At 43.8% G+C, this 16,702-nt stretch overlaps 1 protein-coding gene across 1 annotated transcript in view; it reads right to left on the reverse strand.

Moving 5' to 3' along the window:
- PITPNC1 (phosphatidylinositol transfer protein cytoplasmic 1) overlaps positions 1 to 16,702 on the reverse strand; it is a 214,838-nt gene that overhangs the window by 39,936 nt on the left and 158,200 nt on the right. Inside the window, exon 6 of the mRNA XM_061392419.1 lies at positions 4,876 to 4,971. Within this exon, the coding sequence (XP_061248403.1) occupies positions 4,876 to 4,971 (96 nt within the window). The remainder of the gene's footprint in view (positions 1 to 4,875; positions 4,972 to 16,702) is intronic.

Genomic DNA, 16,702 nt, shown 5'->3' on the forward strand with positions numbered 1-16,702 from the left:
AGTGATTTTGAAGCCCAAGAAAATAAAGTCTGTCACCGTTTCCATTGTTTCCCCATCTATTCGCCAGAAGTGACAGGACTGGATGCCATGATCTTAGTTTTCTGAATGTTGAGTTTTAAGCCAACTTTCACTTTCATCAAGAAGCTCTTTAGTTCTTCTTCGCTTTCTGCCATAAGGGTGGTGTCATCTGCATATCTGAGGTTATTGACATTTCTCCTGGCAATTTTGATTCCAGCCTGTGCTTCTTCCAGCCCGGCATTTCACATGATGCATTCTGCATAGAAGTTAAATAAGTATGGTGATAATATACAGCCTTGACGTGCTCCTTTCCCAATTTGGAACCAGTCTGTTGTTCCATGTCCAGTTCTAACTGTTGCTTCCTGACCTGCATACAGATTTCTCAGGAGGCAGGTAATGTGGTCTGGTATTCCCATCTCTTGAAGAATTTTCCACAGTTTGTTGTGATCCACACAGTCAAAGGCTTTGGTATAGTCAATAAAGAAGAAATGTATCTTTTTCTGGGACTCTCTTGCTTTTTCGATGATCCAATGGATGTTGGCAATTTAATCTCTGGTTCCTCTGCCTTTTCTAAATCCAGCTTGAACATCTGGAAATTCTTGGTTCATGTACTATTGAAGCCTCGCTTGGAGAATTTTGAGCATTACTTTGCTAGCATGTGAGATGAGTGCAATTGTGCGGTAGTTTGAGCATTCTTTGGCATTGCCTTTCTTTGGGACTGGAAATAAAAACTGACCTTTTCCAGTCCTGTGGCCACTGCTGAGTTTTCCAAATTTGTTGGCATATTGAGTGCACCACTTTAACAGCATCATCTTTTAGGATTTTAAATAGCTCAACTGGAATTCCATCACCTCCACTAGTTTTATTTGTAGTGATGCTTCCTAAGGCCAACTTGACTTTGCATTCCAGGATGTCTGGCTCTAGGTGAGTGATCACACCACTGTAGTTATCTGGGTCATGAAGATCATTTTTGTATAGTTCTTCTGTGTATTCTTGCCACCTCTTCTTAATATCTTCTGCTTCTATTAGGTCCATGCCATTTCTGTGTTTTATTGTGTCCATTTTTTCATGAAATGTTCCCTTGGTATCTCGATCCCTCATTCTCAGTCCCTGGCTAATGATACACAACCCAACAGCCTTGGAAACTCACTCTCCCCCTTCTGGTTGGTTTATACAGCAATCTGGATTCTAGAAGTCGAATGATGGTGGGTTTGGGTTGCAAGGGAATCCCACGGAACACACTTTTCCTATAGTTTTATTGCAGTTCCCAATTATGCTCTTTCTTTTGTGGTCTAACTGCCAGAGAGAGTGAGAAGAAATTCTATGTGTAATATAGGTTGGTGACTGGGAAGCAGTGCTTGATAGAATCTGCAGGGTCGAGCCTTCTGGGGCCCCTTTTCTCCCACATCCATTAAGTAACCCTAAGATTCCAGGACAGGCAGGGGTGGCTCTGGGTGTGAGAGCAAAATCCAGATCACCAATGAATGAATGAATGAGCAAAATCCAGACCTCCAATGAATGAAATCCAATTCATCTCCAATGACCTTTACTCTCAGGGCAGGATTTTCCAGCCTTGGCATACTGAGGGTTGGGATTCTCTGGTGGCTCAGAGGTAAAGAATCTGGTTGCCTGCAGTGCAGGAGACTTGGGTTTGATCCTTGGGTTGGGAGGATCCCCTGGAGAAGGAAATGGCAACCTATTCCAGTATTCTTGCCTGGAAAATTCCATGGACAGAGGAGCCTGGCAGGCTACAGACCACGGGGTCAGAAAAGAGTTGGACACAAGTTAGCGACTAAACAACTCTTGTTGTGGGGGCTGTCCTGTTCATTCTAGAATGTGGTTAGTGGTTGGTAGCACTCCCAAGTTGTGACAACCAAAAATGTCTCCAGACATTGTAAGCATCCTTGTGGGGTAAGGATGTTTTCAGTTTAGAGCCACTGCTCTTGGAGACAGTTTTCCATTCTTATCTTATTTGATTTCTCAGCAGCACTAAGCATAACCATTCACTCTCTTCTCTTGAAACTTGCATTCCTTGGTGCTCTCTTCTTGTTTTCCGTCTAATTCTCTGCCCAGTTCTTTCCAGATTCCTGGGGCCTCTCCATCCTCTCCCTGATCTCCAAACACTACTGTCCTAATGTGATACCAGGACCTGAACTCCCTTCCCATTTTACTTTATGCTTGTTCACTCTCATTCATCCTCAGAACTCTAAATTCTTCTATTTCCAAAATACTCCCCAATTTGTCTCCAGCCCAGATCTCTTATCTAAGCTCATTTCTGTTTGTTCTAGATGTCTCACTGGCATCACAATATCCATTCGTCTTTCTCTAAAACCCATTCCTTTTCTTCTCTCACCCCCAACCATCTGTTGTCCACACAGAAAACCTTAAGGTCATCCTGCCTCTTCCTTTTCTCTTATCTTCATACCCAGTTTATGACCAATCCCTGTCAATTCTATCTTCAATAGATTCCTCAGAACCCTCTGTTCCCAGCCGTCCAGCTCAAGTTACCATATAACCTAAATAACCAACAAAGTAGATAATTCCGATGACCTCAGTGGTTTCCTGACTTCCACTCTGCTCCTGGACAGTCCATTCTCCGCCCAGAGCAAACTTGAAAAAGCATAAATCAGAGCATATGATGCCCCAGCTTTAATTTCTTCAGAGGCATTCTACTGCAGGCGAATAAAATCTAAGCATCTTAACGTGGCCTCATCCTCTTTCCCAACCTCCCGTCCTTCCCTTCTTCCTTCTGCTGCTGCCGCCACACTGGTCTCTTTCACTCCCTCACAGATGTCACAGTGGGACTCCCACGCAGGCTGTCACCTCCACCTGGAGCACTGACCCCAGCTCTTTTCTTCTTGCAGGTCACGTCTTTCCGAGCATCTTTCCTGATCCCATCATCTTATGTTCAGTTTCCTTATCATGGTCTCTCCCTGCAAACTTCCTTAACTCCACATGTTTATTACAGAATTAGTTCTTTATTGTCTGGCTCCCGTGCTAGACTGGAAGTGTTGTAAGGGAAGAGACCCTCTGTGTCTCTTCTGTTCATTCATTGCCACGTCCCCATCTAAATATTGTCTGCGACACGCAGTGAGTACTCGGTACATATTTACTGGATGAATGACTATTCCTCTCTCATTTCCTTGGTCAAACTGTATCTTGAAAAGAATACTTTATGGCCTGGGAAAATGAATGACAATGAAGCCTGAAAAAAATGTTCCTCGAATATCTGTGTCAATGAGGAAAAGCTTTCCAGTGGTGGTTCTTGGGAGCACAAAGCACAGGGAGATGAGTCAGGCACTGGCTGACTAGAAATGAGTCTTGCTGATTTTGTCATTAGTATTCTGTATCTGCGCTAAGACTTTCCACTGAATCAGGGGATCCCCGATGCCAGGCAGGACCACACTGAAGCCATCTAAGAGGAAGAGCTGAAATCAGTTCAGAGTGTTCTGGCAACACAGCCTTTCTAGAAGGCTTGAGCTACCAAAGGGACCAGGATGTTCAGGTAAGACAACAGCCCCCCAGCCTCAGGAAGCCACAGAGGTGACAAGGCAGTGGCTTCACCCAGCGCACTGCCTGATGCTTTCCCCGTCACTGAAGCCCCGGGAGTACTGGTGGCCTTGAGATGAAACCACAGAAAAGGAAGACAAGGGGAGGCCAAATTTCTCTTCTTGAGCAGGTCCACAGTTATGCAGAAAGCACTTTTCTTCGTTTTTCTGAAATTTCATGAGTGTGGCTGGCTGCAACGTATAATGTAAATGGATGACGTTCAAAGGCTCAGCCTTTGAGTCCCACCAAGAGTCATTCCCATCAGCGTCTCTCAAGATTTGAAGGGACAGCAGCTGCAGAGCACATGCCTGCAATTAAGCAGCTAAGCATTCGCTAAGACTGGGTTAGACTCTGACATCCAAATGAATCCCAAAAGGTGGAGGCAAAAAAAGTCTGAACCACACTCAGAGCCCAGCATCTGTCACGGTGGAATTCATTCTTACCGGGTTTATTTATTACATCTTAAATCAGCCTTAATGAAGCCGAGGAAAGAGTTTCAAGGTCCATGTGTTCCCGCTCAAGGACGAGAAGAGGGCCACGAGTCCAAACATACTGTGACTGGCTGCATGTTGCTCAACAACAAAACAGCCCAGCATCTGTCGTTGCAGGGCTGGGACGTTACTTACACGGGGTCACCCAAGCTCCATCAGCAGCCGTTAATAAAAATGCTAACAGGCCGTAAGTGGGGACATACACTAACAGGATAAACGTTTGCACCGAGGCAAACAGTGGATTCTGGTAGGTGGGAATCATATAGAAAGATATTCTCTTAAATCTATTCTCAGTCAAGATTCAAAAAAGAGAGGGCTTTATGCAGGTCCTTTCAGTTTTGAGACAAAGCTTCTGTGCAGACACAAGCTGCCTAAGTTTCAAAATTCACTCAGGGATGACTCATTGAGCGTTATCTTTGTGTTAGACCCCAAAGATATATATAAAACACAGCCCCTGCAGAGGGGAAGACAGGCTAGCCCCAGGCCTGGCCAAACAGGAAGCCAGAGGTGGCCGCTGTGTTTTATAGGCCAGTTATCAGTTGGGTGGTTCAGCCTTGCGAGTTATTTTGCTGCCGAGAATGATGGCAGAGGTGGGGAGACTGAAGACTTCATTGAAACTGAGTGGCAGCTGGGGTTAATGATGGGCTCCAAGAAGTAGGAACTCCACTCTGAGACTCGCAGTAAAGAATTCAGTAAGAGGTAACAGCAAATTTAATCAACAGAAAGACAGATGGATGTGCCCTGGGTCAGGGTGGACTTAGTAAAAGTTTGTTGAAAGAATAACTCTCTTCCACCTGACACCCCGTCTATTGCTCACCTCAGATTCTTTGTAGTAACGTTCTGGAATTTCATCACAGGCAATATCGATAAAGCAAACTTCTCTCTCCAGATCTTTGGCTTCGTTGTCAAAAATCTGAAAGAGCAGAGCAACAAATCAAAGGTTAGTGACGGTGGGTGAGATCCTCAAGGTGCCCGCAAGTTGGCCCAATGGTGCGTGAGGCAGAATAACTCCCCGCAGAGCATCTTCACATGGCTCAGTGCCCCTGGTGAGAGCTTTCCGCTGCCTCAGAATGTGCAAGAATCATGCGAAGCTTTTATTCATCGCTTACACTTTGTCACATCAGAGGCAGGTGTAGCATCAATCACCGCTTGGTGAGGGGAAGAAGATAAAACAAGCTGTTTTTAGAAGTTCAAGAGTGAAGAAATAAATCTCTTCCAAAAAGGAAGTCTGCTGATTTTTGGCAGTTAATCTAAACAGGGAGAGGGAAGAGGCTAAAAAGGTTCTGGGTAGATAGGAGACAAAAAGCAGTGATACAGCCTGAGATTTAGAGAAGAAAAATAAGGTTTTTTTTCCCATTAAAGTGTTTACATATATTTAATTTTGGAAATAACATACACTCATTGCAGAAAATACAGATAAACAAAAAGAAGAAAATAAAGACTGTCCACAATTCCATTACCCAGTGTATTATTCTTGATCATTTAAAAGCACGATTTCTTTGGTACATACAGGGGTATGAAGGTGGAGCTTGAAAAAGTATTGAGATGCCTTCTTGTCAATCTAGGCTTGGTTCTACTGGCCCAGAATGCCCAACACTTGCAAAGAAATAGGTAAGAGAGCCACGTATACAGATATACACTCTGGTTCCTCTACTTTTCCCCACTGCCATTTTTTTCTGACCTTACAGGGATATCTTCTCATCACTTCTGAAGGATAGTAAAAAGTTCGCAAATCACTTCATCCTTGGAGAAAGTCTTAACCGTACCCCAATCTCACTGTTTAGCTGATTCCTACAAGGGAATCATCTGCTAACACTAATTAAACCTGACTCTCCAGAAGAGAACGAAATATTTTGGAAGAAGAGGGTGGTTGATGCCTAAGAACATTGTCTTGACACAAATTTGGAGCCTATTAATAACACGTTCTCCCCCAGGATAGCATCTGGAGGGCTCTTTGCAAGTTGAAACTGCTAGTCCTTTCCAAATGCTTTCTGAATAATATTTGTGCTGGTAATTATCTGCCCAGGCTGCTGTTTGCTCTGCCACCAGTTTCCTTCTATAATGGTCAGATACTGGACTCTTCAGATCTGGTCAAGGAGACTGACTCTCTGGTCTGAACTGAGGAGGCCACTGCATTTTCCTAAAGGCAGAGGAAGACTGGTTCCTGGATCAGCTCTGATTCCGACCACGGCCCAGTGAAGTCAAGTGCATGTAGACACTCGCAAAGTGTTTGGGAGGGACAGGTAGATTGCTTTGAAATGAAATGGGGAAATGGTGGGAAAATAAGTTCGAGTGGAGAAATAAAACACGAAATGAAACACCGGGTCTCAGGGTGTTTGTGTGTTTCACTCTCTCTCTTTTTGCTTGAGTCTCTTAAGTGTGTGCGAGAGAAGACGTGCCTCATTAAGAAAACAAAACAGAACGGAACACCCCAGAGGCAAATGAGCTGCTAGAGAGTAAATTACAAGAGAAGTTAGAGAGCTTTGACATTTATTGGTGGTAAAATTTATGGGACTGAAAGAAGGGGAAATGAACAGGGGTTAAGGGAGTTATTGACAGATTAGGTGGCTTTTCCTAATTTAATTCACATAGTTTTGGATCACCCATTATCACATTATTACATTATTGCCCTTCTGCTCCAAATTCACCCTTTAGTCTCTGCTCTAACAGACCAGACCCTGTAAGCACTTCTTGACAGCGAGGATGACACTAAGCCCGTGTGTTAGAGGAACCCTGCAGGAAGAAGGGGGCTTCTCTTCCTGGTGTGAATCTTATTCCTGCTATACAATCTGTTGCGGGGAGAGGGGAATGAAGTGCTGCTCTGTCCCAGTTGCATGTCCAGAGTGCACAGCTGCTTGGTGACTTTGGAGTCCTGGCCTTCACTGTGGCCCTTCTGATGTAGGTACCCCTCTGCTCCAGCCACACATTGCCAATGGTGCTCTGACTCTACATTCTTGCCCACCAGTCTCATCTCACTTGTACCCAGAGGGAACTTTTCTGCTACCCAGCAACTGTGGACCACCTCTGATCCAGGAAACACAGCAAACTTCTCTGCCATCCAGTGGGCTATGATCACAATCTCTGCAAGGAGGTCAAGCTCCAGCCATGGAGATGGGCCCTTTCTGAGTTTGTTCTTCCTAGTGTCCACTTCCTCAGCCTTAGGTATGCTTTAGACTTCTCTTTACATCTTTATAATTACTCTTATCAAAGTTTCAGTTCAGTCGCTCAGTCGTGTCCGACTCTTTGCGACCCCATGGATTGCAGCACACCAGACCTCCCTGTCAATCATCAACTCCTGGTGTTTACTAAAACTCATATCCATCTTGTCAGTGATACCATCCAACCATCTCATCCTCTGTCATCCCCTTCTCCTCCTGACTTCAATCTTTCCCAGCCTAAGGGTCTTTTCCAATCAGTCAGTTCTTCGCATCAGGTGGCCAAAGTATTGGAGTTTCAGCTTCAGCATCAGTCCTTCCAATGAATATTCAGGACTGATTTCCTTTAGGATTGACTGGTTTGATTGCCTTGCAGTCCAAGGGACTCTCAAGAGTCTTCCTCAACACCACAGTTCAGAAGCATCAATTCTTGGGCACTCAGCTTTCCTTATAGTCCAACTCTCACATCCATACGTGACTACTGGAAAAACCATAGCTTTGACTAGACGGACCTTTGTTGGCAAAGTAATGTCTCTGATTTTTAATATGCTGTCTAGGTTGGTCATAACTTTTCTTCCAAGGAGAAAGCATCTTTTAATTTCATGGCTGCAGTCACCATCAGCAGTGATTTTGGAGCCCACGAAAATAAAATCTGTCATTGTTTCCATTGCTTTCCCATCTATTTGCCATGAAGTGATGAGACTGGATGCCATGATCTTAGTTTTCTGAATGTTGAGTTTTAAGCCAACTTTTTCACTCTCCTCTTTCACCTTCATCAAGAGGCTCTTTAGTTCTTCTTTGCTTTCTGCCATAAGGGTGGTGTCATCTGCATGTGTGAGGTTATTGATATTTCTCCCGGCAATCTTGATTCCAGCTGTGCTTCATCCGGCCCAATGTTTCTCATGATGTACTCTGCATATAAGTTAAATAAGCAGGGTGACAATATACAGGCTTGATGTACTCCTTTCCCAATTTGGAACCAGTCTGTTGTTCCATGTCCAGTTCTAACTGTTGCTTCCTGACCTGCCTACAGATTTCTCAGGAGGAAGGTAAGGTGGTCTGGTATTCCCATCTCTTTCAGAATTTTCCACAGTTGGTTGTGATTCACACAGTCAAAGGCTTTGGCGTAGACAATAAAGCAGAAGTAGTTTTTCTGGAACTCTCTTGCTTTTTCGATGATCCAACAGATGTTAGCAATTTGATCTCTGGTTCCTCTGCCTTTTCTGAAACCAGCTTGAACATCTGGAAGTTCACGGTTCATGTACTGTTGAAGCCTCACTTGGATAATTTTGAGCATTACTTTGCTAGCATGTGAGATGAGTGCGATTGTGTGGTAGTTTGAATATTCTTTGGCATTGCCTTTCTTTGGGATTGGGATGAAAACTGACCTTTTCAGGTCCTGTGGCCACTGCTGAGTTTTCCAAATTTGCTGGCATATTGAGTGCAGCCCTTTAACAGCATCATCTTTCAGGATTTGAAATAGCTCAGCTGGAATTCCATCACCTCCACTAGCTTTGTTCATAGTGATGCTTCCTAAGGCCCACTTGACTTCACATTCCAGGATGTCTGGCTCTAGGTGAGTGATCACACCAATGTGATTATCTGCACTGTGAAGATCTTTTTTGTATAGTTCTTCTGTGTATTCTTGCCACCTCTTCTTAATATCTTCTGCTTCTGTTTAGGTCCATACCATGTCTGTCCTTTATTGTGCCCATCTTTGCATGAAATGTTCCCTTGGTATCTCTAATTTTCTTGAAGAGAACTCCAGTCTTTCTCATTCTACTGTTTTCCTCTATTTCTTTGCATTGATCCCTGAGGAAGGCTTTCTTATCTCTCCTTGCTATTCTTTGGAACTCTGCATTCAAATGGGTATATCTTTCCTTTTCTCCTTTGCCTTTCACTTCTCTTCACAGCTATTTGTAAGGCCTCAGACAACCATTTTGCCTTTTTGCGTTTCTTTTTCTTGGGGATGGTCTTGATCCCTGCCTCCTGTACAGTGTCACAAACCTCTGTCCATAGTTCTTCAGGCACTCTGTCTATCAGATCCAATCCCTTGAATCTATTTCTCACTTCCACTGTATAGTCATAAGGGATTTGATTTAGGTCACACCTGAATGGTCTAGTGGTTTTCTACTTTCTTCAATTTAAGTCTGAATTTGGCAATAAGGAGTTCATGATCTGAGCCACAGTCAGCTCCCGGTTTTGTTTTTGCCGACTGTATAGAGCTTCTCCATCTTTGGACACAAAGAATATAATCAATCTGATTTTGGTATTGACCATCTGGTGATGTCCATGTGTAGAGTCTTCTCTTGTGTTGCTATGACCAGTGCTATGGCCATGCTCAGTAAATCTTTAATCCAATTTTCTGTTGATGGGTGGGGCCCGATTCCCTCCCTGTTATTTACCTGGGGCCAAACTATGGTGGAGGTAATGAAGATAATGGAAACCTCCTTCAAAAGGTCCCATGCATGCACTGCTACCTTCAGTGCCCCCAACCCTGCTGCAGGCCACCACCGACCCAGACCTCTGCCGGAGACTCTGGACACTCACGGGCAAGTCTGGGTCAGTCTCTTGTGGGGTCACTGCTCCCTTCTCCTGAGTCCTGGTGTGCACAAGGTTCTGTTTGTGCCCTCTAAGAGTCTGTTTCCCTAGTCCTGTGTAAGTCTGGTGGCTCTATGGTGGGGTTAGTGACGACCTCCTCCAAGAGGGCTCATGCCATCCCCAGGTCTGCTGCACCCAGAGCCCCTGCCCCTGCGGCAGTCCACTGCTGACCTGTACCTCCACAGGAGACACTCAAACACAGTTCGGTCTCAGTCTCTGTGGGGTCTCTGGGTCCTGGTGCGCACAAGGTTTGTTTGAGCCCTCTGAGCGTCTCTGGCGGGTATGGGGTATGATTCTAAACGTGATTTCGTCCTTCCTACCATCTTACTGGGGCTTCTCCTTTGCCCTCAGATATGTCCTCAAAGTCGCTCCAGCACTGCACAGCTGCTGCTCCAGTGCCCATCAAATAATTCTAATTAATAATTAGAATAAATTAATAATTCCTTATATTACACTCTTCCTGTTCAAATTTTTTGTGGTGTAGGCCTCCTAATGAGGCCCTGATTTATACACTCAATTGCATATGAAATACTGCCCTTGGCTTTGAGGGCTGCAAAAATAAGGGTTGAGTTCCTGTTCTTCACAAATTATCATCTAGTGAGAGAGACAGACTGGGAAGCTATTCCCCAAAATACAAGGTGAATTAAATATTTGTTACAAAAGAAAGGACAGACTGTCAGGCCAGAAGAGGAGTCATTTATGTTGACTCCACAACTGTATGGTCAGGATAGTATTATTATTTCCACTTTTCAGATGAGAAAACTAAGGCTCAGGAGACGCAGGAGACGTGGGTTCGATCCCTGGGTTGGGAAGATCCAATGGAGGAGGAAATGGCAACCCATTCCAGTACTCTTGCCTGGAGAATCACATGGGCAGAGGAGACTAGCGGACTACAGTCCACAGGGTCACAAAGAGTTGGACACGTCTGAATGACTGAGCACGCACGCACAGGAAGTAAAGTGCCTTGCCCGAGGTCACACTGCCTGTTGGCAGAGAAGCTCAGAGTCAGAGCAAGCCTCCAGGCTTCCCGATCAGACTCCTCCAGTGATAAAAAGGCTGCCTCTTGGCACCCGACTGAGAAGATAAATATCAATCAAAAGTGCTTCCTATTTCTTTCCAGAAAGATGAAACTAGAATCTGGTTCTCCTCCTGCTACTGAAAAATGTATGTCCTGAGTAACTGTTATTGGGAACTCCCCAATGACTTCGAGCTTTTCTGTTGAGACTGCAGTAGAATCTACTTAGGTAGTTTTTAAGTTCCAACTCTGGACTCTTTCTTTAATATGACACTTATTCTCACACCCAAGTCCATGAAATAACAAGCACTTCTGAAGTCAATGTTTCAGGGTGCGGTTCTCACCACCTGAACAAAGCTACAAAAAAATCACTTTGAGGACCTCAACATTCTCTTCAGGCTTGAGATTACAAAGTATCTTAATTTCCAATAAATAATTAATCTCCCAATGATTAGAGCTTTTAGAAGATGCTCATAGGTGCTCAATACATGCTGCTGAATGACTGGAAGACATTTAGCTTCTATCTTCCAGAGAATAATCTATGGCAGGAATATTGCTTAGTAATTGATGTTAGGTTCTTTTCATGAGTCCCAGTTCTATCTGCTGGTAAGCACCCTAACTTTCCATAATTCCCAATATAGACCTCAATGGAGAGTGGAAACCTCTTAGCATTGGCTGACAGGTCCCACAGTGGAAATCAGGAGAGCTGAATCTGAACTGAGTTATCTCCTCTATGTGACCCTGGGCAAGACCCTGCATCTCCTTCGACTAGATGGATGGGTATCAGGGAACTGTGAAATATCCTGGAGCTGTACCCAACATCTGGGGAGATGCTTTCTTTCTGGCAACAGAGTTTGACCACTTTCACCTGATTTCAGAGAGATCTGTGGCTCTAATGAGGTTGAGAGCAAGTGACCTAGATGACCACTAGAGTTCTTTGCAGTTAACATGTCAGTGATATTGAGTGACTTCCAGGTTTTGTTAGGCTCCTACATCCTGTTCTTTGCTCCTTCACCCCATATCCAGCTGATTTGGGTGGTGCACAGAGGGGAAGCAGGAAGTGGCCATGACATAATGTAATCAGAGGCCATGGCAGGGGTGAAACACTCTCATCTTCATGCTTAGCTTAGGGCACCATCCAGAATTAAGCCAACGCTGTTGCAAACAGAGGCTTAGCAAGGTCTCAAAGAAAACCAGCAAGAGTAACTATTCACTGGGGCTTCCTCAGTGGCAGCCGCCACAGCAGAAGCTGTCAGAACTCTGGTCCAACCACCAGCTCTTTGAGGTGGAATAAGAGCTCTGCTGAGACAGCTTAGGACTGAGACACATCCTCATGTTGGTGTGCATGTGTGCTACGTCGCTTCAGTTATGTCCGAGTCTTTGTGACCCAATGAATGTGGCCGCCAGGATCCTCTGTCCATGGGATTCTCCAGGTGAGAATACTGGAGTGGGTTGCCATGCCCTCCTCCAGCAGATCTTTCTGACCCAGGGATGGAACCCGCATCTCTGAGGTCTCCTGTACTGGCGAGTGGGTTCCTTACCACTAGCACCAACTGGGAAGAAGCCCCTTAATGTTGGAACATTAAGCCAAAGCTCCACCAGGCTGTCACCTGACACAGGTGCTAAGCGCCTTCACGTCCTTGGGAGGTTCTTGGGCAGCATTTGTCCCTTTCTGAGATGGGAGTTGGGTGTGGGACTCAAATGTGGTACCTTCTCTATACCTCCAATAATAATGCCCCCCTCTGTGGTTACTTATCAGACATCCACCCACAAGTCATCTGTAGCGGGTTTCAGTGCCAATCTGACTGACTCTTCTGACCTCTGTCCCCTTCCTCCCCAACTAGGCAATGAGCACTCAGTAAACTCCTTCTTTTAATCTGAACTAAGCAATATTACCCAGAAAGCAAATTTCCTGAGTAAATACTATCTTACAGATTCCAAAATGAAAAGGGGGTAATTTTCTCTTTTTTGTAAAGCCTTATGAACATTAAATATCAAGTATTTTTAAAGTCTTCACATACTTTGATCTGGTGAACTTAAGCTTTGATAATTCATCTTAAGGATCTTAAATAAATGAAAAGCTTAACACACAAAGATTTTCATTGCAACATTAATGTAATGGCAAGAAAAAACAGAGGGAAAGAGGGAGGAAAAAAGCAAACAGCCAAATTATTCCAGTATGGGAGAATGGCCAAGGAAATTATGATAAATCCATTCGATGAACCATTATGTGGCCATTAATAGCTCCATTCTTAAAAAAGATTTTCCCAGGAGGGTAAACAAGGGTGTGGGTGGGATGCAGAAGGGGAGATGCCCCATATTTAATACAGACAGATACTGAGTCATGTGGTCATAACTCACACAACTCAGAAGGGAAAGGTACGCTGATAAATGTGGAATGTGTTTTAAGGACGCACTAGATTTCTTCCTTGAACTGCAGTCTCTTTCTAGATTTATTTATTTCTCATTTTGCTTTTAGGCGTTTCTAGATTTTGTGGTCTCTCTTGTGACTGTCCAGTCAGGGAGAGCACTGTGTACAGCAGCTTTTCAGAAATCCATGGTCCTGAGGATCATGGGTTTGTAGCCCCTTTTAGCCCCTTTCTCTATAACAGTAAGTTCTGTGGTTTATGATCCAAGTTTAGATGGGAACTGTCTGTACTTTCTGCACTATTTTTCCATAAACTTAAAACTGCTTTAAAAAATAAAGTCTAATATTAAAAAAAAATTGAGGTGGGGGGGGGGGCAACCCAAGCTTCTTCCTGCCGTCTGTCTGAGCTACCAAGGATGCAAGGTAGGGGTGGCTAATCAGTCATCCTGTTTTATGCTTCACATATGATTTAAGGGACGAAGAATCCCAGTTAAGCCACTGTTCTGCTCTTTTTTCAATATACTTGGGAGGTTTCAGGGGGAGGCAATTGACTAAGACACACTAACAAAGAATAGGTTCAGTAAGGAGGAACACTGGAAGCAGAATTATTGTTTTAACATTGCTTTCAATGCTCTGGATTTGCAAAGTGGCCAGTTGGTTTGGTGCAGAGGATGTGGGTCCCTGGTTAATATGTTAGGCATATGGGGCTAGAGTTGGTTCATGATTTTTTTATTGATTATTCTCTAATGGCAGCATACCTGTAGGGAGAGCCTGAAAAACACTTATGGCCAGGAAAAAAAATAGTCCCAGTTATTGATGAAGACAACCATCATTTCATTACCCCATCTCTACTCATATTCCTACTAAGAACATTTTCATGCCCACGCAATTCAGTGGTGACCATTTCATGAATGTGTAAGCTAGATGATCCAACCTCAGAATATGCAACTTGTCTTCCCCATTGCCATTAACATACTGATTAAAAAAAAGGATGGTTTTCTTCCATCTCTTTAAAAACATTTCTGCTTCTTTCCAACTCCCAGAATAAAGAGCTGTTGTTTATTCTATTTTGTTATACTGGAAAAAATAATTGCTGAAGGTGGACATACTTAATAACAGTTTTCTGAAGAGAAGAGACTAGGCTTCAGCAATCAACAAATCAGCAAATAATTACCAAGCATCTGCTATGTGGTCAACAGGGCTTCCCTGGTGGTTCAGATGGTAAAGAATCTGTCTGCAATTCAGGAGACTTGGGTTTGATTCCTGGGTTGGGAAGATCCCCGGAGAAGGAAATGGCAACCCAATCCAGTATTCTTGTCTGGAAAATTCCATGGACAGAGAAGCCTGGCATACTACAGTCCATGGGGTTGCAAAGAGTCAGACATGACTGAGCAACTAACACACATGTGGTCAACAATGTGCCTCTTAATGTGTGAGATAAGGTCCACTCTCAAGCAGGCTTATGATTTTGCAGCAAAGACTTGATTTGTTGCAAGATTTAATTAACAGCATCATGAGAGTGAAAGAAAAAGTGAAAGTGAAGTCGCTCAGTAGTGTCCAACTCTTTGAGATCCCCTGGACTGTAGCCTACCATGCTCTTCCGTTCATGGGATTTTCCAGGCAAGAGTACTGGAGTGGGTTGCCATTTCCTTCTCCAGAGGATCTTCCCGACCCAGGGATCAAACCTGGGTCTCCCACGTTGTAGGCAGAAGCTTTACCATCTGAGCCACCAGGGAAGTCTTAACAGCATCATATAAGATATTATATCTGTTACTAAGTAATAAGTACTAAAAGCTACGTATTATCAGACAAGAAGTACTTCACTCCGAATCCAGCAAGGGAGAATATATGTATATATATGTGTGTGTGTGTGCATGACATTTTTTTTCAGATTCATTTTCATTATAGGTTGTTACAGGATATTAGATATACACCATTCCCTGTGCTATGTAGCAGGTCCTTGTCGGTTATCTATTTTATATATAGTAGTGTGTATATGTTAATCCCAAACTCCCAATTTATCCCTCTCTTCCCCTTTCCCTCTGGTAACCGTAAGTGTTTTTTTCTATGAGGAGAGACAAAATTTTAAAAATAAACTTTATAGAAAAGCTAGAGCTTCCCTGGTGGCTCTGACAGTAAAGAATCTGCCTGGAATGTGGGAGACCCGGGTTCAATCTCTGGGTTGGGAAGATTTCCCTGGAGAAGGGAATGGCAGTATTCTTGCCTGGAGAATCCTATGGATAGAGGAGGCTGGCGGGCTACAGTCCATGGGATCACAGAAAGTCGGATACGACTGAGCAACTAACATTTCATTTCAGGGCCATCTCGTCATTCACACACACAGATACACACACACACAAAGACAACTCAGCACCTTTAGTAAGATGTTGGTCCTTGTTTTTTCAGACTCCCTGCCCCTGAAACCATCTTTTTTTAAATTGATTTCTGGGGGAATGCATAGTTCTATGAATTTTAACACATGTATAGATTCTTGTAACCACCACTCCAATTGAAGACTCAGATCAGTTTCACCACCCCAAGAAACTAATTTTTCATCACAACCTCCCTACACCCCAACTCCAGGCAACCACTCCTGTGTTCTCTAACCCTACAGTTTTTGTCTTTTCAAGAATGTCATACAAATGGAATCATGTAGGTTTTAACCCTGTGAGACTAGGTCTTTTTACTCAGGATAGTGCCTTTGAGATTTATCCTGTGGTTGTGGAAATCCAAGTGCATTCCTTTTTCTTGCTAAGTAGTATTCCACTGTACGAATGTATAGCAATTTGTTTATTCCCCTGTTTAAAGTTTGGGACAATTATGAAGAGAGCTGTTAAAAGTATTTGTGGATACATTTTTGTGTAAATACAAGTTTTCACTTCTTTAGGGTACATATTCAGGAGTGGGATGGCTGGGTTATAGGATGTTATGTTACTTTTTCTTTACGAGCAGATGAATCAATACTCCTGAAACAAATTGACTAGTATCTCCCCCAAATTCCTGCCCACCCCAAACCTCAGACTGTGACCTTATTTGGAAATAGATTCTTTGCAGATGTTGTTAGTTAAAGATTGGTATGGACTTAATGTTTGTATCTCCCTGTCCCAAATCCATTGAAAACTAATGTCCAGTGTGACAGTATCAAGAGATGCAGCCTTTGGGAGAATGAGGGTAGAGCTCTCATAATGGGATTAGCACTCTATAAAAAAGATCCCTCAGAAAAAAAAGACTCCATAGAGGTCCCCAGTGGAGAAGGAAATGGCAACTTACTCCAGGTATTCTTGCCTGGGAAATCCCATGGACAGAGGAGGCTGGTGGACTACAGTCCATGGGGTCTCAAAGAGTCGGACACGACTGAGCGACTGAACAGCAGTAGAATGGAAGTGCCTAGACCCTTCTTCCATGTGAGGACAGAAGGAGAAGTTGCAGTCTGCAACCCAGAACCCAACCATGCCAACACCTGAAGTCAGCCTGTCTTCACCAAGTGTCATGAACAACTGTTTTT

This window comes from Bos javanicus, chromosome 19 (assembly GCF_032452875.1).
Source record: "Bos javanicus breed banteng chromosome 19, ARS-OSU_banteng_1.0, whole genome shotgun sequence".
NCBI classification, from domain to species: domain Eukaryota; kingdom Metazoa; phylum Chordata; class Mammalia; order Artiodactyla; family Bovidae; genus Bos; species Bos javanicus.